The sequence below is a fragment of the Vicugna pacos genome, chromosome 25, assembly GCF_048564905.1.
Source record: "Vicugna pacos chromosome 25, VicPac4, whole genome shotgun sequence".
Classification (NCBI taxonomy): Eukaryota; Metazoa; Chordata; class Mammalia; order Artiodactyla; family Camelidae; genus Vicugna; species Vicugna pacos.
Window position 1 is genome coordinate 39,344,373 of NC_133011.1, and position 23,657 is coordinate 39,368,029.

The 23,657-nt window shown below is 54.5% G+C and overlaps 1 protein-coding gene and 1 long non-coding RNA gene across 3 annotated transcripts in view; both read left to right on the forward strand.

The window, feature by feature from the left end:
* Window positions 1–23,535, forward strand: part of IQANK1 (IQ motif and ankyrin repeat containing 1) — a 28,745-nt gene extending 5,210 nt beyond the window's left edge. The window contains 12 exon segments of the mRNA XM_072949947.1: window positions 14,010–14,143; window positions 14,223–14,278; window positions 14,280–14,482; window positions 14,485–14,612; window positions 14,689–14,814; window positions 21,791–21,954; window positions 22,026–22,080; window positions 22,229–22,288; window positions 22,471–22,615; window positions 22,713–22,806; window positions 22,884–23,046; window positions 23,090–23,535. Of these exon segments, the coding sequence (XP_072806048.1) occupies window positions 14,010–14,143; window positions 14,223–14,278; window positions 14,280–14,482; window positions 14,485–14,612; window positions 14,689–14,814; window positions 21,791–21,954; window positions 22,026–22,080; window positions 22,229–22,288; window positions 22,471–22,615; window positions 22,713–22,806; window positions 22,884–23,046; window positions 23,090–23,377 (1,616 nt within the window). The 3' untranslated portion in view covers window positions 23,378–23,535.
* Window positions 100–9,409, forward strand: LOC140689347 (uncharacterized). 2 transcript variants are annotated; one of them, XR_012064280.1, is made up of 3 exons: window positions 100–482; window positions 8,669–8,761; window positions 9,028–9,409. It is a non-coding gene; the product is annotated as an uncharacterized lncRNA (long non-coding RNA). The 2 variants fall into 2 exon arrangements; XR_012064281.1 differs by lacking the exon at window positions 100–482 and adding an exon at window positions 524–8,493.
* Window positions 23,536–23,657: the final 122 nt, after the last annotated feature.

Genomic DNA, 23,657 nt, shown 5'->3' on the forward strand with positions numbered 1-23,657 from the left:
CCGCCCCGCCCCGCCCCCGGAGATCAGGGTGGATGCGCAGAAAGGGGGAGTGGGGCCCGGCAAGGGACGCGGCACCAGGTGGGGGCAGTGTTAGGGGTGGGCTAGGGCGGGCGCAGGGTCCTCCTATCAGAGGCTTCCCGGCACCTGGGCTCGCGAGAGCCTGGGGCGTCAGGACCCAGGTGGCGGGCGGTCTGCCCGCTGGGCTCACGCGTGCCCCCGCGCGGCGCCCCTGGGAGGCTGCGTTTCCTGGGGAGGTCGCGGCGCCGCCGCCCCGCCGAGGTTGCCGGGGTAGGAGTCCGCGGGTGGCCGCTCCTTAGCTGCCGGACGCCTCTGTTTTTCTGGGGGCCCCTGAACGTCCATACCCCAACCGCACCTACCGCCCCCACCCCCAAGGAAGCCCAGAGACGGCCGCCAGCCGCAGAGGGAGACGGACCAGCAGGCGAGGGGGCCCGCGCCCCGCGAGTGCCCAGGGGCCCGCGCAGGTGAGAGCCTGCAGCCCCGGGCGCGCTCTCGGGGCCGGGCGGGGAGGGGGAGAGCTGGGGGCCAGCTGGCCGGCGGGGTCCGGCCCTGCGTCGGGGCCCGCGTGTGCCCGCGTCTGCAGCGCGCGGAGGGCCTCTGCGCCTCTGGCTCGAAGGGGTCGCAGAGGATTGTCCGCTCTGCGTGCTGTGGCAGGAGCCCACGTCGGGGCTGGGCGTCCGGCGGCCTGGTGGTGGGTGACCCTGCCTGGGGTGTCGGTCCTGTCCTCTCAGCGAGCGCAGCCCCCGTGTGGTCTCTGGGCTGCGGCCTCCAGAGCTGTGTCTCGATCCAGACTTTCCTTCAGCCTCCCAAGCCCATGTCCAGGTGCGACACAGCCCTCCCCTGGGTGTCTACAAACTGCACAGCGCGTCCAAACTGCAAGCCTGGCATCCCCTCCGATGCCGGGCTCTGGTCTCCCCCAGCTGCTACCTGGGGACCCTGTGCCCAAGCCCCCACCCCCTCAGGTGTCTGCCCCGCCTTCCCAAGGGCTGACTCCAGCTCTGGTGGCCTTTCTCATTCTGCTTCTCCCCTTGTCGCCTCCAGCAGCCAGTCCCATGCGCAAGCCACCCCTCCGTGGGAGGTGCTGGCCTCACCCCCAGCGTGAACTCCCAGTACCCCTTTGCTCCCACCCCCAGGGCCAGGGTAAGGAGCCCGACCCGGTCCTGAGGATGGGGGTGACCACAGAAGGTTTGGAAAGTCGTGACTGCGGATTTTGTAGAAATTACATATGTCCGACATACGCCTGTATTGGCAGGATGTCCAGCTGCAGGAGATTTGGGCTTGGAAAGAGGCAGAAGGGAGAGAAGGGAGGACACAGGTGGTCAGGGTGCCTGGAGCTGCCGCCGCTGCTGTGCTCTGCAGCCCCCGAGGGGCCTCTCTAATTGTCATGTCCTGGTGTCACTTTCTCAGGACCCAGGCACTGGCGAGAAGTCCAGTTTGCCCAGGGAGATGTTGGCCCCCACCCCCATTTTGGTTTTGGTAGTGGCAAGTGGGCTCCCACCAAATTTTCCAGAAGTCACAGGCCCCTCTGCATCTTTTGTGAGTTTGGGCAGGTGTATAATGAAAAGTATCCATCATTGTATTGCACAAAGTATTTTCACTGCCCTGAAATTCCCATGTTCTGTCTCTTCTCCCCACCCCCTTCAAACCCTGGCAACCACCAATCTTTTTATTGTCTCTACGGCTTTGCCTTTTCCAGAATGTCGTGTCGTGGGGCTCATACAGTATGACAGCCTTTTCAGAATGGCCTTCTTTCGTTTAGTGACATGCACTTACGGTTCCTCTATGCCTTTTTGTGTCTTGATAGTTCATTTCTGTTTAGCAGAGTAACATTCCATTATCTGGATGGATCACAGGTTATTCGTCCATTTACCTACTAAAGACATCTTGGTTGCTTCTGAGTCTTGGCAATTACGAATCAAGCTGCTCTAAACATCTGTGTGCAGGTTTCTGTGTGGATGTTAAGTGCTCAGCTCCCTTGGGTAAATGCCGAGGAGCACGACTGCTGAATCCTTAGAGTATAATTGGTTTTATAAGCAACTGCCACACTGTCTATAAAAGCGGCTGCACCGTTCTGCATTCAACAGCTCCCAGCAACGAACGAGAGTTCCCGTGGCTCCACGTCGTCCCCAGCACTTGGCGCTGTCAGCGCCTGGATTCCGGCCGCTCTAACAGTTGCGCAGTGGGGCCTCAGTGTTGCGTTACCTTGCGTTTCCCTGGTGACGAACAACGTGGAGTGTCTCTCACAGGCTCACCTGCCATCTGTAGGTGCTCTCTGGTCAGGTGCCTGTTTAGCTCTTTGGCCCACTTTAAAATCAGGTGGTTTTCTTGCTGTTGAGTTTTAAGAGTTCTTTGTATATTCCGGACAACAGTCCTTCACCAAATGTGCCTTTTGCAAATATTTGCTCCCAGTCTGTGGCTTGTCTTCTCCTTTCCTTGACGCTGTTTTTTGCAGAGCAGGATTTTTTTTTTTAATTTTAAAGATGAGCTTTATTTAAGATAAAAGCCAGCTACAGTATATAATAGCAACGTACAATTGCTAACATACAAAAGACCACTGTGATCTAAGGTTGCATTTGATATTACTAATGATATTAGTAATGAGGGAAGTTTGAATCTTCTCTTACGCTGCTTTACGGAGACTAACTGAACTATTCAATGCTGGGCACAATACTTTGGGTTTTTTTTAAATTTTGTTTTAGAAATTTCTAATTTTAATGAAGTCCAGCCTATCAGTTATTTCTTTCATGCATCGTGCCTTCGTTGTTTTATCTAAAACATCATTGCTGGGGGGAGGGTGTAGCTCAGTGGTAGAGCACTGCTTAGCATGCACGAGGTCCTGGGTTCAACCTCCAGTACCTCCATGTAAAAATTTTTTTGATTAAAAACAAGTGAAAAAAAAATCGTTGTCTAACCCAAGGTCGTCTAGGCTTTCTCGTCTGTTACCTTCTAGGAGTTAGTTTTGTGTTTCACGTTTAGGTCTGTGGTCCACTTTGAGTTAATTTCCACGAGGGGTGTCAGGCCTGTGTCCGGACTCGTTGTCTTGCATGTGGTGTCCGGTTGTTCCAGCGTCTTTGCTCCATTGTGTTGCCTCTACCCCTCTGTCAGAGGTCTGTTGACTGTATTCATGGGCTCCCTCAAGTCTTTGGTGCTGGCAGGAACCCCTGCAGTTCTTCCAGGAAAGCCCTCTTTCTCTCTTGGTCACTGTCCTAGTGGGAAGGGGAAGTTCACAGGCCCCCACTTGGCTCTTCCTCCCATCATGGCTCTACTGGTCAAGGAGCCAGCGTGGGCATCCTGCCAGCAGCCAGGTATCACTGTCCCAGTTGGACCTGTGGGAGAGAACTTGGGCCACGGCGCCACCTGTCCCCTGGCCTCCATTCTATAAACAGGGGACTGTGGCGATATTGTCAAACTCCAGCTATCAGTATGAGTTTAGGTGCCACGTCTAGCAGCCCTCAGAAGGTCTGTTTATGCCCCTTCCCCGGTGCACAGTTAACCTGGCAGAGGGCTGCCGACTCCTCTAGGGAGGGAGTGAGAGAAGTCAGCATTGGGAGGGTGCCAGCAGAGGCACTGCGGGTCCTCCAAGGGCATCTGGCACCTCTGCACTCTAAGAGCTGTGACTCTCTGACCTTGACTTACGTCTGGAAACTGGGTCTGACTGGCTGAGCCTGGCGCGTCCCTGATGTTGCCGGTGGAGCGGCGCCACAGACTGCCCTGACTCTCGCCCAGGTCAAGGCATCTGACCACCCCTGACTCGCTGCCTACACGAGCCATATTGCCTCTGATAGTTAGTGCTGCCCCTAACCTCCTCTGTTCAAGAACCCCATCACCCCATTGCTGTTAGGACAGTTGACCCCGCAGCTGGTGTTTCCAGTACCCACCCCAGCCTCCGGAGGAGGGTCACCATCCAGCTCACAGTGCTGCTCATCGTTTCAGTGAGGGGGGGTCCTCTGAACCTTCCCCGGGGTCCTCCTAGGAGGCTTCAAGGCTAACAGTAGCCAGTTCCTGCAAACCCCCCATTGTTTGGAAGTCATCTGTTTCTTCCCGCGGGCCCCTGCCCCGCCTGCTCTGACCCCTGTTCTGCTTACTGGCCTGGGCGCAGTGAGGTGTGTGGCACTTGAGGCCTCAGCGCTGCTGGTGAGGTCGTTATGGTTCAGAAAGACCGCTCTCCTCTGGCAAAGGCGAAGGAGGCTTCTGGGCTGGAACCAGTGAGTACGGCCACCGCCGGGGTGGGGCAAGAGGAACGTCAAGCAGACAGAAAGAAACAGAGCCCTTCTCCCTCCTGCCACCTTTGAATGCACATCTGCGTGCTGCTGGTGGCATAAAACAGGGCCAGTGTTATTTGCCATGGCCCTAGCATCACAGAGCAGAACACAGAGGACTGGGCTTGGAGCTGAGGGAGAAAGCAAGTACTGACACCCCCACACTTCACACGAACCTGGACTTCTGTGGGCACGGGGCTGCTGTCCTTGGTGTGGATGAAGGCGGTCTCGCTGCCTCTCCAAAAAGTGGAAACGGAGTCTCCATGGGCTCTACATCCCTGGGGATGTTCATTACCTTGCGTTCATTCCTGTCTCACCCAGAATCTGGATTTCCTGAACCTTAAATACTAAATTATAAACCTTATCAACACCAACAGCTCTTACATAAAATACAGACTAAAACAGAGTGGGAAAAGAAATTAGTTAATATACACAGACACGAACGACAAATACGGGGCCAGCGTGCACAGCTGCTGTTCTCGTTGTTCCTAAGTCCTTTCCCCCACTACCCGCCCCGCGTGTCCTTTGCTCACCACTGAGTCATCAGCTGGTTCTTTGCCTGAAAGATGGGGCCAGATCCCAAGGTGGCTGGGTGAAGGGCCCAGGGTGTCTCAGTACAGGCCTGCTGGTGGGTGGACTGGGTCCTGCCATGGCAGGCTGTGGAGCTGTGGTTGTCCTGGTGTCTGCCCACTAATGCGTGGGGCTTCGGCCAAGAGTGTCCTAGGGTTGGTGCCTGCCCATTGGTGTGTGAGGTTGGTCCCAAGGCTAGAGCCAGCTGGCTGGTGGGCAGAGCTGGGATCCAGGGAGTTCTGGAGCTGTTGCTCTTGCCCACTGGTGGGTGGAGCTGCAGGGCCCTGGGGGTCCAGGGTCTAGGGCCTGTGCACTAGTGTATGAAGCTGAGGCCTGGGCCTTCTGATGGACAGGGCCATGTCCAGGGTTAGCTGTGGGCTCCGGTGGTCTTATGGCAGCCTGCCCGTAATGGGTGGGGCTGTGTCCCCGCCATGCCTGGGTCTGAGTCATCCCAGTACTAGTGCCTACAGGCTGGTCAGCAGGGATGTTCTGAGGCTAATAAGCTAGAGGGAGGATTCCAAAATGGCTCTTGCCAGCACCAGGGCCCACGTGGTAGAAAGGAGACTCTCCAAGATCAGCCAGTGGGTCTGACCCAGGCTCTTTCCAAATTACTGCTTCTGTCCTGGGTCCTGGAGCATGTGAACTTTTGTGTGTACCCTTTAAGAGTGGAGTCTAAAGACAAAAACCATATGATCATCTCAACAGATGCAGAAAAAACATTTGATAAAATTCAACATCCATTCATGAAAAACACTCACCAAAGTGGATATAGAGGGAACATAGCTCAACATAATAAAAGCCGTTCACGACAAACCCGCAGCCAGCATAACGCTCAGCAGTGAAAAGCTGAAAGCCTTCCTGCTAGATTCCAGAACATGACCAGGATGCCCACTCTCGCCGCTTCTATTCAACATAGTATCGAAAGTCCCAGCCACAGCAATCAGACAAGAAAAAGAAATGAAAGGGATCCAAACTGGAAGGGAGGAAGTAAAATTGTCTTTCTATGCAGATGATGTGGTACTCTATATAGAAAACCTACGGCCTCCAGACAAAAACTACTAGAACCTATAAATGAATTCAGCATGGCAGCAAGTTACAAGATTAGTATACAGAAATACAGTGCATTTCTTTACACTTATGATGAACTATCAGAAAGAGAAAGTAAAAAGAAAGAATCTGCAACTTGTTGCCCCCAAGGCCTTGTCAGCATTCTTAATCAATGCACTGAACCACTGGGGTCATTCGAGGGGTCTTCAGACAGTCAGGGTCCCTGTGGACTAATTGTGGTGCAGAACACCTGACGTTATTCTTAGGCACGGTGGTGAAGTATATTGATGTCGCTTCCAGGTAGAAGCAAACTGCTTCTGGTGCAGGTTTATGGGGAAAGCATATTTATCAGAGCAATAGCTTAGTGACAGGTGCTAAATGCTGTACTGATTTGTTCCATTCATGAGAAAACACATCTGGAGAAGCAACTTCAGTTGGAATCACCTTCTGATTAAGTTTACAATAACTTAGTCAATTCCAAAACTATACCTTTTTTTCATTAATTAAACTGGCGAGCTCATTAGTTATTCTACTGTGCTATTAACCTATATAATCCCTTAATTATGCTGTATTTTCTTTCCTATTTTGGTAGGAAAATTATGACTATTCCACTGGGCTTTTCTCATCGTAACGGTGATGTTCAGATGACTATAGGTAACATTTATGTGTGAGGCCCTGTCCTAAGTATTGTATGTTTCTTAACGAGAGAGCCAACAAAATGCTGTGAAGCCAGCAGAGTGCTTAACCCTATCTTTGCTTGTGAATAAAGTAAGGGTGTAAGGGCAGCTTTCTGATGAACAGAATCAAACTTGAGGCTGGTGGTTGTCTGCCTCAGTCTTGTGTCTGTAAGACATGAGAGGTGAGTGGAGGACCTGGTTTATTTCTGACGCAAGTGAATCTCAAGATGGTGGAAGGTTCTGGGCAGAGGGTCGGGTGTTGGGGGTGGGTCTAGAATTCTACCTTGCAGGCAAGTAAGAGATGATTCAAATGAAGTCGCAAAAATCCCTCTTGGATCTGGGGGTCTAGAGATGTTTAGCTTGGCATTCTCTTTCAAGGACACTACAGTTCGTGAAATTTCCGTGTTCTTCTAAGGTGGTCCTCTAGGGGCCAGAGAACAGAGAGAGGGCACATGTGCTGCCGTGGGGGTGCTGGCCAGAAAGGCCTCCCCGTGGAGGGCCCCACCATTTGGGAAAGATGGACAGCTACTAGGCAGCCCCGCCCCAGTCCACTGACTCATAAAAACTTCAAGCCTTGCGGAAAAATCAAAGGGAAAGCAAAAAATAACCCTGTATCCTGCTGTTCAGAGCCCAGCGGGCTGTGGACACATGACGGACGTTTCTGCCCCTGGGCTCCTCTGTGGGACGCTTTTCCTCTCCTGTGACTCTCTGTGTTCTGGAGACACCTCTGCTGCCTCCCTCCTCCTGCTCCCTCGCTCTCATTGCGTGTGGCGCTGGGGGCTCCCCACGCCTGGCAGGAGAGTCGCGCCGGGCCTCCTTTCCCTGAGCCTCCCGGCCAGATGAGAGGACAGACTGGAGCCCACCAAGCGCCTCAGATTTCACCCCCTTCACCTGACTCCTGATGTGAGGCTGTTCCCATGGGCATCTGTCACTCAGAGGCCTCCTCAGCTTCATCCTTTACTCTTTGGGATGAGAAGGGGGTGCTGCTGCCGCCCAAGTGGTCCTCATACTTCTGGGCTTGATTGCTTCACACTTCTCCTTGCAAAACAGTTTTATTCTGGGGGGAGGGTATAGCTCAAGTGGTAGAGCCCATGCTTAGCATGCATGAGGTCCTGGGTTCAATCCCCAGTACCTCCTCTAACAGTAAATAAGTAAACCTAATCATCTCCTCCCACCAAAAAATAAATGAGTGAATAAATAAATAAATAAAATTTAAAAAAAACAGTTTTATTCTAAGCTCATCTCTTCTATGAGGAATCTTGTCCAAAGCAGCCAGCAACAGAGGGAGGGGATAGCTCAGTGGTGGAGCACGTGCTTAGCAGGCACGTGGTCCTGGGTTCAATCCCCAGCACCTCCATCAAAACAAACACAAAGCAGCCAGTGGGAGCTGGGACCCGCTGCAGGCTCTGTTTTCTTACCTCAACTCCTAGAGCTCCAGGAGCTTCCCATCCACCCTGGAGGCCAGGCCACGCCTGGGGACACTATCAGCCAGCCCCAGCTCCTGTGGCTGCTGCCTCGGGCCACCCCTTCGTCTTTAGTTTGATTGTTGCGGGTGGCTCGCACCTCTGTCCCAGCTTCTGAATCAGCCAGGACAGGTTAGGCCTTCAGTAACTCGGTTCCTGGTTTCTAGTAACAGAAGTTTGTTTCTCACTCAGGCCCAAGGACTCTCTCCTGGGACTCAGGCTAACAAGGCGCCCTTCTAGCTCTTAAAAGCTGCAGAGCCCCCCCAGTCCTGCTGTGACTGGCCGTGTCACCAGCACCCTGCCCGTCACACATTTTTTTAACGTGTTTATTGTGTCTGCTTCCCTACAGTAAACCACACGTGTTTCAGGTGTACACTTTGATGAATTCTGATAGATGTAGACACCCACGAAAACACCACCATGATCAGGACAGCTGACATTTCCATCACTCCCCAAGAGGTGCAGCTTTTGAACTCCCGATTTATCCCTTTCCACCCCCTTGCCCCTTTGGTAACCATAAGTTTGTTCCCTAAGTCTGAGTCTGTCTCTATTTTGTAGATAAGTTCATTTGTGTCTTTTTTTTTTAAGATTCCACAGATGAGTGATCTCATAGGGTATTTTTCTTTCTGTCTAGCTTACTTCACTTAGATCGACAATCTCCAGGCCCCTCCATGTTGCTGCAGATGGCGTTATTTCACTCCTTTTCATGGCTGAGTAGTGTTCCATTGTATGTAAATATACTACAACGTCTTTTATCTAGTCATGTTTGGGTTGTTTCCATGTCTTAAGCCCATCATACTTTATAGTTTTCACTGTGATTTCTTCTTTGACCCACGAGTTATTATAAAAAGTATTTCACAACTTCTAAGTATATGGGTATCTCTGCTTATATTTATGTTATTTGCTTTTCGGCTTAATTCAGCTCTTTTCAGGGAGTGTACTCTTTATGATCTCGATTGTGTGATGTTTGCTAAAATGTGCATTGTTGCTCAGCATACAGTCAGCTTTGGTGAGTCCGCGTGTACTCAAGAAGAAAGTGTCTCCTGCAGTCCCAGCTCGGCACCCTCAGGCGTCCGCTGTCTGGAGTTTGCCAGCCGTGCCCTGGAAGTGCTCTGCGCCCTCCTGACTGACCTATTCGGTCCGACAGTTACTGGGCAGGATGCGCTGAAGTCTCCAGCTATGACTGAAGACGTGCCTGTTTCTCTTCACGGTTTTGTTTGATACATTATGAACCCTATTACTAGATACATAGTTTTGTCAGAGCTACATAAGCTTGGTGAATTCTACCTCTTGTTATCATTGTGAAATACTTGTTCAAGTCTGGTAGTGCTTATTCCTTCCGTTTACTTTGTCTGGTATTAAAATAACATTGCCAGCTTCGTGTTAATTCATTCCTGAGTGACGTGTATTCTGCCGCACTGTTTCTGCAGCCTTATTCTGAAGACGTGCTTCTTAAAAGCAGCCCGCCGTCTCACAGCTGCCGCCGGCCTCGCCTGCCCGGGGCCCTTCCGCGCACGGGCGTCGCCAGGCGCGGGTCTGTGTTTCAGCTTGCTTGCGTCGCCTTTCTACGCTCCTTTTTTGGCCTTTTTCGGTCCGTTAGAGCGTCTTTATTATCCCGGTGCCCCCCCACCCCCGGCGGCGAGGCGGGAACGTGCGCTCGCCGCGCGCCGCCCTTCTCGCCCTCGCCCCTGCCCGTCTCCGCGGGCCGCGGGCGCCCGAGGCGCAGTCGGGGAGGACCCGCCTCCGGGCGCGCTCGGCCCGCTGGCAGGGCCCGTCCCCTGTGGTTGGGGCGCTCAGTCCTGGCTTCTTGCCGGCCGCCGCCTGGAGGCCGCCCGCAGCCCCGCATAGCACGGCCCTCCCGCGGCCAGCGCTCAGCAGGGCCGCCTCCGCCGTGCGGCCGGCGGGAGGGCCGGTCCGCTAGGACGGACCCCTACGGAACGCGACGTGGCCGCGGGAGTGTCAGCTCGCCGCCTCCGCCGGGTTCTGCTGGCTCGGAGCGCGTCACGGGCTCCGCCCGCTCTCAGGGTGAGGGCTCACGGGGGCATGAGCCACGGGCGTCACCTTAGAGGTACCTAGAATTACCCTAGAGCTCAGTGCTAGTAAACCTAGAGTTTGCAAAGTATCTTCGAACTGCCCCCGTCTGTGGTGACGCCCCACTTCCCCGAGCTGTAGGACCTTAGTGCTTGGACTCCAGCGCCCTCCTCCAGGACACGTGCTGTTATTCGGAGTGTTTCTCACTCACCCGGACGTGATCCTGGCGTCGTTCTGCACACACTCACACGTGTGCCTTTCCGTCAGGCCCTCCAGGGGCCGTCGGGCATTGTCTCCGGCCTGCAGCACGCCTTCTGTCCCCCCCGGCGCTGCGCTGCTGCTGCTGCATCCTCCAGGGGGTTTGTTTGTCCAAATGCGAGTTTATTTTGCATTAAAACTTTTGTTACCCCTTTTTAAAAAATTGAAGTATAGTCAGTTACAATGTGTCAATTGCTGGTGTGCAGCACACTGTCCCAGGCATGCATATACATACATATATTCATTTTTATATTCTTTTTCATTACAGGTTATTACAAGATATTGAATATAGTTCTCCACAGAAGAAATTTGCCTTTTATCTATTTTTATATGTAGTGGTTAACATTTGCAAATCTCAAACTCCCAAATTTATCCCTTCCCACCCCCTTTCCCCTGGTAACCATAAGATTGTTTACTATGTCTGTGAGTCTGTTTCTGTTTTGTTGATGAGTTCATTAGTGTGTCTTTTTTTAGATTCCACATATGAGTGATAGCATATGGTATCTTTTTTCTCTGTCTGGCTTACTTCACTTAGAATGATGATCTCCAGGTCCATCCATGTTGCAGCAAATGGCATTATTTCATTCTTTTTATGGCTGAGTAGTATTCCATTGTATAAATATACCACAACTTCTTTATCCAGTCATCTGTTGATGGACATTGAGGTTGCTTGCATGTCTTGACTGTTGTACATAGTGCTGCTGTGAACATTGGGGTGCAGGTGTCTTTTTGAATTACAGTTCCCTGCAGATATATGCCCAGGAGTGGGACTGCTGGATCATAGAGTAAGTCTATTTTCAGTTTTTTGAGAACTCCCAATACTGTTTTCCATAATGGCTGCACCAAACAACATTCCCACCATTTGACACAACACTGTAAAATGATTATGAATCAATAAAAATGTAAAAAAAAAAAAAAAAACAACATTCCCACCAGCAGGGTCTTACCCTTTTGAAGGGGTAAACAAGGTTTCCCTCTGTCTTTAGTTCGGGACAGTTGCACCATGGTGTGCTCTGGCGTGCGTGTGCACCAGCTCATCCTGCTTGGGATTCTTCATGGGCATCACAGCTGTGACTTGATCTCTTGTCAGTTTTGAAAAAAATCTCTCTGAACGTTGCAACCATCCTCTTTTTCCCTCACATTTGTGACTCCAGTGACCTCTGCATCAGACCTTTCCTTGTGTCACAGTCTTTAATCTGGATGTGCTCATTTGGACCATATTCCAGGCTACTGGTCCTGTTTTCAGTTACGTCTATTCTGTTATCCATTGAGCTCTCAATTTGTTTTTGTATTTTTATGTTGTGGAATTTCCACTTGGTTCTTTATTACTGTTTCCAGTTCTCTGCCCAAACTTTGCAGTCTTGTCTTTTAATTCCTTGAACACATCACTCCTAATGATTGTAAAGTCAGTGTTCAGGAGTCCACCGTGGGCTGCATCTGGGGCTTTTTCTGTTGTTCATCATTTTCTGTTTTGCAGTCACATTTCCTCAGGAGCCGGATGGTTTTTCAGGCAGGGCACATTGCTCATGAAAACTGCTGGAGGCGTGTTGAAGTTCTGGACAGCGTCGGCGTCCCCCAGAGGACACTCGCTTTGTCTCTGGTGGGTGTCAGGGGTATGGGCACGTCCAGGGTACCTTGTCTCATCAGGGGTGCCATGATCTGAGGCTGGACTCCCGTTCCCATGAGGGCTCCTTCATTTCCCGAAGGGTGGAGCTCTTCAGGGCTCTGACCCAATAAAGACGCCAGATAACATACAGGCCCCTCAGGGACAGGTGTAGCTCAAATGGTAGACCGCATGCTTAGCATGTGCAACATCCTGGGTTCAATCCCCAGTACCTTCATTAAAAAAAAAAAAGGAAATAAAGTTAAAAAAAATAGGACCCTCACTTACATTTGAATTTCGGATAAATAATGCATCATTTGTTAGTGTATGGTCCTCAAAATCAAGGTCTGTATTTTTTCATTAGCTAAATCTGGCAACCCTAAACTCAAAGCCTTAGCCAGCACTCTGGATTACAAAGTTTGTCCCCTGTCCCTGAGTCGTGGCCCTCCCCGGGCGCTGTGCTGGGGCCCTGGCGGCCTTTTTCCTGTGGGGAGCCCATCAGCTGGGCAGGGACCGTTCCTGCAGCCCCTCCTCTTGGCCTGCAATTCCTCACTGCCCTTGCGTCTGAGTGGGGCCTTCAGACACGCATTTGACAACATATCATTCTGTCTTTTCTACTGTGACCACAGGGAATAAGCGGAGCCACATGTAGGAGCTTCTCCAGCTGCTCTTCTCCCCTGGAGTTTTGTGAACGCTGCGTCATTGACTTTCATATTCAGTGTCACTGTAAAAAGTTTAGGAGAACCCAGTTGCAGTTCGTCCTCTACTTGGGGGCTTGAATACCTTTTTTTTTTTTTTTTAAAGCTTCAGCAATCTAACCAGGGCGTCTGATGCCAGCTGTTTTGTTTCCTGCTACATTCTTTGTCCCCTTTGTCGTAAGAGTCATTTCAGGAAATTTCCTTTGTATTTTACCTCTGAGCAGTCTGTACTGTCACCAGTCTCCGCATTCTAGAGACACGCATCCTTCTTACCTGCTCTGGTCATTGTCCGCCTCCCTCCTTCTGGTTTCCATCTCCTTGTCCGCATTCACCGAGACCCCCCAGCCCTTCCCCCCTGCCCTGAACACATCTCCACCATGTCCTTTCTACGTCCGGCTGCTTCAGCTTTAGTTGCTGCTCTGCAGAACTGACCAGTGTGTTCCATTGGTCCTGGTTTCCACGATGACTCTCATATTTACTTAGCTCCTTGTCCTTTCTCCTGTCTTGTCTTTGACCCCTTGTCCTAGTGAGTTTTGCTTTTGGTGAGTTCCTCCCGGCTTGTGGGGAGCTGGCCTTGCTGCTTGTTTCCTCCCAGCACGTTCTGGAGGCTGTGCCCCTCCTGCTGTGTCCGCACCCTCTCCCCGCTGGTTCGCCCGCTGCTCTGAGTCTTAATTACAGAAACACAGGTTGAGCAGCTGCTGACTGCCCGGACTCGTGAAGTTCTACTATTGGACTGTTGGAAAGCTCTGTGGGGCATAACTACCATCACCCCCTTTTAGAGAAGGGGGCACTGAGACCCAGAGAGTTTAACTGGTCACCACATCACATGGGCAGAGAGTGGCAGGTGGGTGTGGACCCTCCACTGTGGCCAAGTGTGCGAGTCAGGGCTCCCTCTTCCAGTTCCAGTGGGACTGTGGGTTGAGACCCCACTTCTGTCTCTGGATGCAGGTGCCTGAATTCAGGAATCCTCCTGGCTTTCAGAGGGCAGGGGTCGTGTGGGGATGAGCAAGGACTCCTCTGCCTGAGGCTGCTTTTCTGCCTTGCTTTGGCTTCCTGCCAGCGCCCCCAGCCTGTGTCCCCGAGCCTGGGGCTCAGCGGGCGTCTGCAGGCCCCCAGCCGCGTCCGGGGCGGGGAAGGTCAGGGGGCCGGGCTTCTCTCTCCGGATCTGGGTCTCGGCAGCCACTCCTCACGCCTCCTCATTTGCTCCCTGCTGGTGAATTATTCTGGCCTGATCGTGTTTCTGGCTTTTAGAACATTTTTGGTCCTTCGGTCAGGTGAGGAGGGAGGGCAGCCACTGCGCTCACCAAGATAACCTGGAGCGCGGGCTCACGCGGGGCGGGCGACACGGAGGGGCCCGGGACCCACGCACCCTGTCCGCACGGCAGCGCCGACCACGGAGGACAGAGCGGCCTTCGTCATCCAGTGTGCCTTCCTGAAGGTCCTGGCGAGAAAGGAGCTGGCCCAACGTCAGCAGGAGCGCCGGGACTACCTGGAGCAGATGGAGAAGCTGCAGCGGGAGGTGAGCCCCAGGCCGGAGCGGGCGGCACCCGGCTGCGGGGCGGGGACGGGGCGGGACCGCGCTGGCCTCCCTCCCGCAGGCCTTCGTGGCCCAGGTACGGCGGGAGCAGGAGGCTGCCCGGCGGCGGCGGGAAGAGGCAGCGGCGGCGGCTGGAGGAGCGGCAGCGCGGGGCGCGCCTGCGGGAGGCGGCCTTCGACGGCAACCTGGGCGAGATCCAGGCGGTCCTGCGGGAGGTGGGCGGCGGGGGCCGGCGCGGGGGCGCCGCTGACCACCGCCTGGCCCAGGTGGATGAGCTGCAGACCCGCGAGGGCGTGGGTGGCCACCCGGCGGGGGCGGGGCGGGGCGGCGTGTGGCCCTCGTGGACTGCGCGGACGGCGGCGGGAACACACCGCTGTCCGAGGCAGCGGCGGGCGGGCAGCCCCTGGCCATCCAGCTGCTGGCCGAGCAGGGCGCCAGCCCCAACAGCAAGGTGGGCGCCGGGCCAGGCCGGGGGCGCCTCCCTCCCTCGCGCCCCGGCCCCGCCCTGCTCACCTGCGCGCCCGCAGGGCGCCTTCGGCCGGACGCCGCTGTACCGAGCGGCCTTCGGGGGCCACCTGGCAGCCGTGGAGGTGCTTCTGAAGCTTGGAGCCGAACCCCGGGTGTATGCGGACGATGGGAGCACCCCCGAGCAGGTGCGGGGCGCGTGCAGAGACCAACCCTCCTCCCCCAAAGCTGTCGGGAGCCCGGTGGCCCCGCGCCGGCTGGTCCCTGACCTTCCGGGACCCAGAACCACTTGCACGGCCTTTTCAGGCCCTTTCCCTCCGGGAAGTCCTCGCATGGAGTCTCCCCCTGTTTCTGTGGCCTCCCCTGGCCAGGGCTCCACTTTTCTCCCCGATCCGCAGCCCACCTTGGAAGCAGAGTTACCGCGGGGGGTGGGGAAACAGGCTGGCTCCCTCGGCCTCGGCAGCGGCAGTGGCCGCGGGGCGTCCCACGGGCGTGAGGGCAGCACGAGGCCCACTGCCCTGGCCCCACACTCTCAGCGCCTGTTTCTCTGAGAAAAGCGAGCCCTGAGGCGCTGGGCGCCCAAGGCGGCTCACCTGGGCAGCTCCTCCCTGGTGTCTGTCCCTGGCCTGGGTCAGGCTGGGGACACGGGTGCCTGGACGTCTGCCCCGCCCAGAAGGGGCCTTTGGGAGCATCAGTGAAGCCCCATAACCAAATACCACCACCTTAAATTCTTTGAATGAATCTGACTTGAATCTCAGGCCCTCTCCCAACCCAGTGTGCGTCCTTCCACCCTAGCCCGGGAAGCCGAGGTGTTGCCTGGAAAACGTGGGCTCCCTGAGGTCTGCTTGTGCTCTGGGCCCCACCGTCACCCCCAGGCCGCCTCCGCCTCCAGGGTCCCCCTTGTCCTGGAAGGCGTTCCCTCTGCTCTCGCCCCAGAGCCTTGGGCTCTTTCTCTTTAATAAGCAGCAGGGCAGGTTTTAAAAGACCAGCAGAACCTTGGGCTTCAATCTGCTTCTGCTTTCTCCTCAGACAAGGGAGCAAAGTGTGAGGCTCAGGTGGGGAACGAAGGGCCTCGGGCTGGAGTGAGGAAGGGACACAGGGAGGGCCCAGCTCCCGGCGGGTCCCTTGGGACAGGCCCGGGCAGTGGGCACGGGGGCCTCGAGGGGTCAAGAAGTGTGCACGCCACTGTCTGAGGGGCGCTGAGGAGGTCCAGCCCGGGAGGGTCAGGGGGCAGGTGTCAGGGGGGCACTGAGGGGCAGCGCCCTCAGGGTGGGGGAGGGGACAGTCTCTTCAGTGGGCGGCAGTGGAGCAATTGGTGGTGCACAGGTGGAGGAATGAACCTTGACCTAAACCTCACAGCATGTGTAAAACGAACTGGGATCCAAATGTAAGATGTAGAACTGTCACCCCTTTAGGACGCAGGGGAAAGAAAGCCTTCCGGTCTTCTGGCTTGGTGAGGCCGGCTCAGACGGGGGCGGGCTGTGGCTCCGTGGGGGAGTGCCGGCTTAGCACGGACACGCTCCTGGGTTCAGTCCCCAGTACCTCCATTAAAAATAGATAAATAAGCTCAATTACCTCCCCCCTAAAAATTTTTTTTAAAAATGAAAAAAAAAGTTCTTAGACAAAAAGCATAATCCATAAAAGAAAAAAAAAAAACCCAGAAGTGGACGTCCTCAGTCCTCAAAGTGTGAGACTCTCGCTCTGCTGATGCCCTGTGAAGAGGATGAAGGGACCCCACAGGGAGGGAGGGAGCCTTTGCCGCCCACACACATCTGACAACGGGCTCAGGAGGTCCAAACGACCCTCAAAACCCAGCCGCGCCGGCCAGGTGTGAAGCGAGCGAAGGGCGTGGAAGACGGTGTGGGGACTGCGGGTACACGCGGGAGGAAAGCCGCGACCAAACCGCGGCCACAGCGCACGCCGTGAGGGCGCGGGCAGGCTGGATGTCTCGCCCGCGCAGGCAACGGCTCTGGAAAACTGGGCTGTTCCTTAAACTAAACACACGTGCCAGCTGCCTTCAGTCATCACACTGCTGGACGTTTTCTTCCAGTAAAATGAAGCCTGTATCCATGCAGAAATGTTCACAGCAGCCTAATTTGTGATTGCCTCACAATCACCTCGATGTTCTTCAAGGGGTGTAAGGTTAAACCAGCCTGGCCGGTCCACACCGCAGGACACACCTTGGCCGTGAGAAGGAAGGAACCAAGGATTAATGACACCTGGACGGGCCTCAAGGGCCTTGTGCCAAGTGGAAAAGAGCCCGTCTCACGGGGGTACACGCTGTACGATGCCACTTACGGACCATTTTCAAAGTGACAAAATGATGCAGCTGGAGACCAGATGAGTGGGATGGGGTGTGGGGGCAGGGAAGGAAGGGGAGCGTGTGGGTGACCGGGAGGGAGGACACAGAGCAGCTTTGTGCTGCTGGGGTAGGTCTGTATCTCAGTGATGGTGGCGGGTGCACAGATCTACACTGATGATCAAATTGCACGTACTGTACACACGCACAAGGGAATGCGTACAGTTGTCAAAATAAAGTAACTGGGGTCTGTGGACTGTACCACGTGAGTGTGCGAGGTGCCATCATAGGGCGGACTTGTCAAGGGTACATGCAACTTCCTGTAAATCTGTAAGTGTTGTCAAGTAAAAGTTTAGTAAAATCACTAGGCATGCAAGGAAACGGGAAAATATAACCCACAGTGAAGAGCAAAATCAGTCAAAATCGACTCAGAGATGACACAGGTGACAAGGACGACAGAACCTCTAAGTGTCACATGCACGACACATGCACCCCAACACGTCTCTCTGTAAACACCGAGACTTCTGAAAACTACAGTGTTTGTGGTGAAGGATGCACGGGATGTGATTAATGGCAGATGAGACATTGATGAATTAGAAGATGTAGCAACAGAAATTACCCCAAATTACCCAACCCAGAAAGAGGGTTGAAAAAAAATTGAACAGAGATTTCTGCTTCCAGGATGGAGAAAGTGGGACCTGATTTATCCTTCCGCCTGAGATAACAACAGCAAAACCTGGGAAGGGCACATGGAGCAGTGTTTGCAAGATGCTGGACATTGGTGGGGAAATCTGTGATCCCCGAGAGCCTGGAAGTAAACGGCGTGAGCCTTCGATGGCCTGGCTCCCTGAGAGCGCTTTCAGGCTGGGGTGTAGGAGAGGGACCAGGCAGAGCCTGGTCCGTTCCCTGAGTGAAGGAGACAGGGACCAGAACCCAGGGGTCCTGAGGCAGTAAGATGACAAGTGCCCGGGGAAGAGAGAGCTGCAGAGAGTTCTAGAGGGGTGTAGGTGCCCCTTTGGGGGTTCAGGCGAACACTCAGGACTCAGGTACGTGAAGAAACGTCTCAAGGCCAGGGACACAGCCCTCTCTGAGGAGGCAAGGAAGCAGTGCTGGGCCTGTCCCCACTAGGGGACCCTCACATTCCGTGGGGTAGTGGGCAGGGCATGTAGAAGGGTTGGTCTGAGAACAAATGCTGCCCTGGTACAGCCTGACCAATCCTAAAGCAAGACCCAAAGAACAAAACTTTCCAAGTAATTTAACTGCACCCAAAACAAAATTCAAGAGTACATCTAGAGATACAAAACACACAGCTCCTAGTAAGGCAAACGCACACTGTGTGGCATCTAATTAAAGGCTACCAGGCATGCAAAGACACAGAAAAATATGACCGGCATGACAGGCAATCAAGACAAACCCAGAACTGACACAGATATTAGAATTAACATCAAAGACACTTAAACAGGTATTGTACCTGTATTCTGGATGCACAAAAAATTGAACAGAGACATGGAAGATATAAGAACCTTTTATTCTAGAGGTAAAAATGACAATGTCTGGGGTGGAAGACAAGCGAGCCGCAGGTGAGGTCACTGCACGAGTAGACAGGTGGAGGGGACGGTGAGTGCACGTCAAGGCTTGAGAGAAATTACTCCAAATTGAGACATGGAGAAAATAGAATTCCTCCAGACAAAGGGGGGTCAGCGAGCTGTGGGGCGGTTTCAGGAGGCCTGATATCTCTGTGGCTGGAGCTTCCAAAGGAGAGAAGAAAGAATGGAGACAGAAAAAAATACGTATTTGAAGAAATAATCACCCTAAAATTTCCAAGTTTGATGAAAAGCATAAACCATGTTCCCGAAAGCTCAGCACACACCAAGCACAAGAAACAGGAAGAATCCGGCTGAGGCACCCCATGGAGAGGGTTCTCAAAGCCAGTGATAAAGAGAAAATCTTAAAAACAGCCAGAGGGAAAAAGACAAGTTACAGACAGAAGAAAGATGAGGACTAGGGCAGGTTTCTTGTTGGAAACAGCACAGCGGAAAGGCCCAGTGCCATCTTCCAAGCACTGAAGGGGAAGAATGTCTTGTCAACCTGAATGCTCCACCCAGTGCAAGTATCTTCCAAAGCGGAAGGCAAAGTAAAGCCCCTTCCAGACACACAAAAGCCGCGCCACTCACCCGCAGACCCGAACCGTGTGAAATGTTCCTGGAGGTCCTAGGCAGAAGGGAAGGGGTGCCAGGTGGAGACGTGGGTGCACCCAAGGAAGGGGGAGCCCTAGACAGGGGGACTGTGCAGGTAAGTGCGTCAGATTTTGTCTTACTATTTAAATGTATTGAAAAGACAATGGAAGAAACAAAAATAATGGCAATGTGTTGCGGCGTTTTAGAACATATGTAGATACACATGCTGAAAATTGCACGAATTACAGCTTTTTGTTCAAGTGTGCACCATAAACATGAAGTTGGGGCGGGAGCATGGAACTCCACAGGGGGTTTCTCCTACTGGGCGTGAGGTGGTCCAGGGTCATCTGCAGGTGGACTGTGCTGTTCCGAGTGCAGGCATCCTGTAAACCCGAAGCAACGACTGAGCATCCAAAGAGTTACAGCTTATTAGACAAAAGATAAAATGGGATTTAAAAAACATGCCATCGAAAAGGAGGCAGAGAAAGCAGCAAAGGGAAACTGAAGAACAGAACCAAGAGAAAACAACAGCGAGGGGCGGCCTTCACCTCAGCGCCGTCAGTAATCTCTCTCGACGTGGACCTGCTGACCACTCCAGTGAGAAGGCAGAGATTGTTTGGATTCAAGAAAACCCGAGCATATTCTGCCTGTAAGAAACAAGCTTCCACTTCGAAGTCCAGTGGAACAGAATCCAGGTGCTGCTTAAATCTGTGTCCCCAGAGCTGCAGACCCAATGAGCCCCAAATAAACGGTTCTTTCTTTCAGCCAGGAAGAAGTCAAAGAAAAGAAACCAACTTCAAATATAAAGACACAAATAGGTGAAAATTAAAAGGACAGAACAAATATGCCAGGATAACACTAAATATAAGAAAGCTCAAATGACTTTACTAACATCAGACAAAGTACACCTCAGAAAAGAGAGTACTTCCTGGGCTAGAAGAGCCGTCTCATCAGGAGGACGTGGAGTCCTAGACTTACACAGCTGCTAACAGAGCGTCGAAACACCCGGAGCAAAAACTGGCAGCACTGCCAGGAGGAATAAACCCGTGACTACAGGGTCAGGTCTCCACATCTCTGCCTCAGTAACGGGTGAAGCAGGCAGGCAGAGGAGCAGCCAGGACGCAGAAGAAGTAAGTGGCACTGCCGCCCGTTACGTGTCCATCCGCGGGCCGCCCTCTTCACTCACACGTCTGCCCGGCGTTGTTTTTGTAAGTTTATCTGTTCAATCCAATCTTTTCCCCCAGTAGTTGCTTTACTCTTTCATCAGTTCAGTCTCTCATTGACTTACGAGGCGCTTATTGATAAACCTACCAGTCTACCAACTCATTAGTGTATCCGTTTCACCCTTACTATCACCTGAAATCATCTCTCATTTATTTACCTTTTGTTAATTCAAACATCCATCCATCCATCCACACATTCATGTTTATTTGACAGAAAATTCTGAGAAAGCAGGGACTGTGTTTATTTCACTTCACAATTGTATTCTCCAGGGTTATGACATTTTGGTTGTCATATGAAAGGCACTCAGAAATTCTGTTGACTGACTGAAATCATCCATCCTTCATCTGTCCGTTTGCTCAGCCAACCATCTACTTACCTCAGTTATTCATCCATGATGTCCCTTCAGCTATTCATTTTCCATGTATCGAGTTATTATTTCATCTCTTCATTCAATTAATCCAACCTCCATTCTTTTAACATTTAATTCATTCGTTATTCATCTGCTGGCTCATCTGTCCATTCATTGGCTCATTTGTACATTCACTCATTACATTATCCTTTTGTATGTTTGCTCATTTAGTTTTCCATGTATTCCAGTTCTACTTACAAACTAACTTTTGGCAAATTTTTAAACTTATTTGCATCTGAGTTCCCGTATACTCATAAATGGGGTAATAAGAGTCCCTGTGTTCTGAAGATGGATGAGCTAGTGCGTGGAACTCCTTGGCACAACCCCTGCACGAGTGCTCTGTGGCCGGTGGCTACTGCTCTTCCAGGTGAGTCCTCAGTGTCTTTCAGTTACCGATTCATGGACTCCTCTTGTGACTTCACTCCTTCATCCCTTCTTGTCCATCTGGCCACCCATTCATCTATCCACTCCTTGATTCTACACATCTTCAGCCTTTCTTTTGTAAAAGAACACTGTACTAATCAAAATTGTGTGGTTTGATTAAATGATGTGAGAAATGCTCATGGTCTAACCACCTGAGTCAAGAAATAACATAAACCCTTGCCAGAACCCCAACCCTCCCTTCTGAGAAGCCCACTGCTGGGCCTGTGTCACTCCTGGAGGAGTGTGGTGGGACCTCCGAGGGGCAGGAGTTGTGAGGTTTGGGGTGAGCGTGGCCCCAAGCGCTGTGTCCTGCAGATGGAGGTCTGCGAGGAGACAGCAGAGGCAGGGAACTACAGCTGGACCCTGTGTGTGCGGTGACAGAAGACAGCCTGGGGCCGGTGGGCAGGGGAGTGGATGGAGGAGCGTGGGAGGGGAACTTGGCGGGGAGCCGGAGGAAGCCCAGGAGCTGCACCGTGATGGCCAGCGATTCTGGGCCATCACGGGGGCGCTCTGAGAACATTTCTGTCGGTTGGGGCCTTTTTCTCTAAAATGGTGTAAGCGCACCTCCTCCCCAGGTTAAGCAGAACACAGAACCCACGCCTTGAGCTTCAACCAGTGTCCTCTGTCACTAGGTGGCCTCGCTGGACGCGGTGGCCAGCGTGCTGCAGTCGTGGGACCTGAGCCTCACAGAGGCCATGCTGCAGAACATGGAGGCCGAGCGCCAGCGCCGCACCCAGGAGGCTGAGCAGCACGCGGAGGCCGAGGCCAAGCAGTGCGGCGGTGGGCAGCGGAGGCGGTGGGGGTGGGGAGCCGGCCAGGGGCCCTCTGACCCGCCGGTCCCTGCCCTGCCGCCCCTCCTCGCCCCAGCATGAACCTCTAAGTGCAACAGCTGGCCAAGGAGCAGCTGCGGTGTCACAAGCAGGTGCGCGGCCACTTGGGAGGGTACGGGTAGGAGCCGCGGGGGGCGGGAGGGTTAGCTGCGAGCAGCTGGGGGTGGGGAGCCCCCCGCGGTGGAAGGACGGCCTGTCTGGAGGGCGCCCTCCAGCCTTGCCCGGCCCGCCCGCCCTCAGCTGCCGCAGGCCTACTGCGAGCTCAACCGGAGCGTCGCCGAGCACGACAAGTGTGAGCGCGTGCGCGCGCTCACGCGGCAGGTTGGCTTTCTCCCTCTCGCCTGCCCGGACTCCCGGGCGGATTGGTCGCTCCCAAGCTCGGGGTGGGGCGGGGGCGCCTCCTGGCAGCAGACTCCTTAGGGCGGGGCACCCCGTCCCTCCCTTAGGGGGTCCTGGCCGGGCAGGGCTGGCGGCGGGCAGAGCCTTGCCCTGAGCGGAGCACCGGGCCCTTCCTCCAGGCCATCAAGGACGCGGAGGTCCAGGTGGACAGGCTATGACGGGAGGCCCAGAAGGCCGAGGAGACGCAGGCCATGGCCAGGCTGGAGCTGCCGGAGCAGACCCAGGAGGGTGGGCGGGGCTCGGGCTGGGGGCGGGAGAGGCCAGGCCCAGGGAGAGGGGTCCGGAGCGGGTCCCTTCGGTCAGCCTCACCCTTACGTCCCCACAGGGGAGGAGGAGGTGCCGGGGCTGAGATGCCAGGTCACTGAGCTACACGACGTACTGATGAAGGACGTGGGCCATCGCATCCGTGCCGACGGCAGGTCAGCGGTCTGCGATGGGCGCGGGGCGGCGAGACGAGGGTTCCAGCAGACGGTGGTGACCTGGTGGCCGCCCCCAGGTGGCCTCTTGTCATTGACCCTTCGGGCCAGGCGGCCACCTTCATGCGCTACCAGGACACCAACTACGTGGATGCCCTGAACCCGGACCACCTGTGGCCGGAGCGGATTCGGCTAGCGCTGCTGGGGGCGCTCAGGTGAGCCGGGTGGGCAGGCAGGCGGGAGGCGCCCTGGCCGCGCCCCTCACCGCCCCGCCCACCCGCCGCAGGTGTTTGACCTGCGCGAGGTGGACCTGTTCCCGGCAGTGCAGCGGCAGCTGGAGGAGGTTCAGCCGGGCCTGGCAAAGGAGCTGCTGCGCCGCGGGTTGCTAGAGCAGGAGAGGTACCTATCGCTGCTGCGGCCGACTGATGGGCCGGAGTACGGCCCCACCCAGTTCCAGGAGGCGCGCCTGGGGCACTTTCGCCTCTTCTTTGTCACCAAGGTTCGGTGGCCACCAGCCGAGCAGCTGCAGATCCTGCTCCCGGTGCGCGTGCAGTTGCCCAGCGGAGACCTCTAGGGCCTGGCCCCAATAAAGCACGCGCACGCGTCCGGCTGTGCGCGCGCGGCTGTGCAGGGGGTGGGGGTGCTGAGCCTGTGCCGCCGCGTCCTGGGCCAGGCAGGAGCCCCAGCGGGAGGACACTGCCAGGCCGGCACTTGGGGGTGCCCTCCCCCGGTAGGCGGGCCCATCAGTCCCTCCCGCTGTGGAGCAGCGCACCAGTGGGGGCAGTCCCCCTAGTGGCCCCAGACTCGGAGGGGAAGGGGTGGGCATCGGTGTGCCGGCGATTGGACAGACAGAG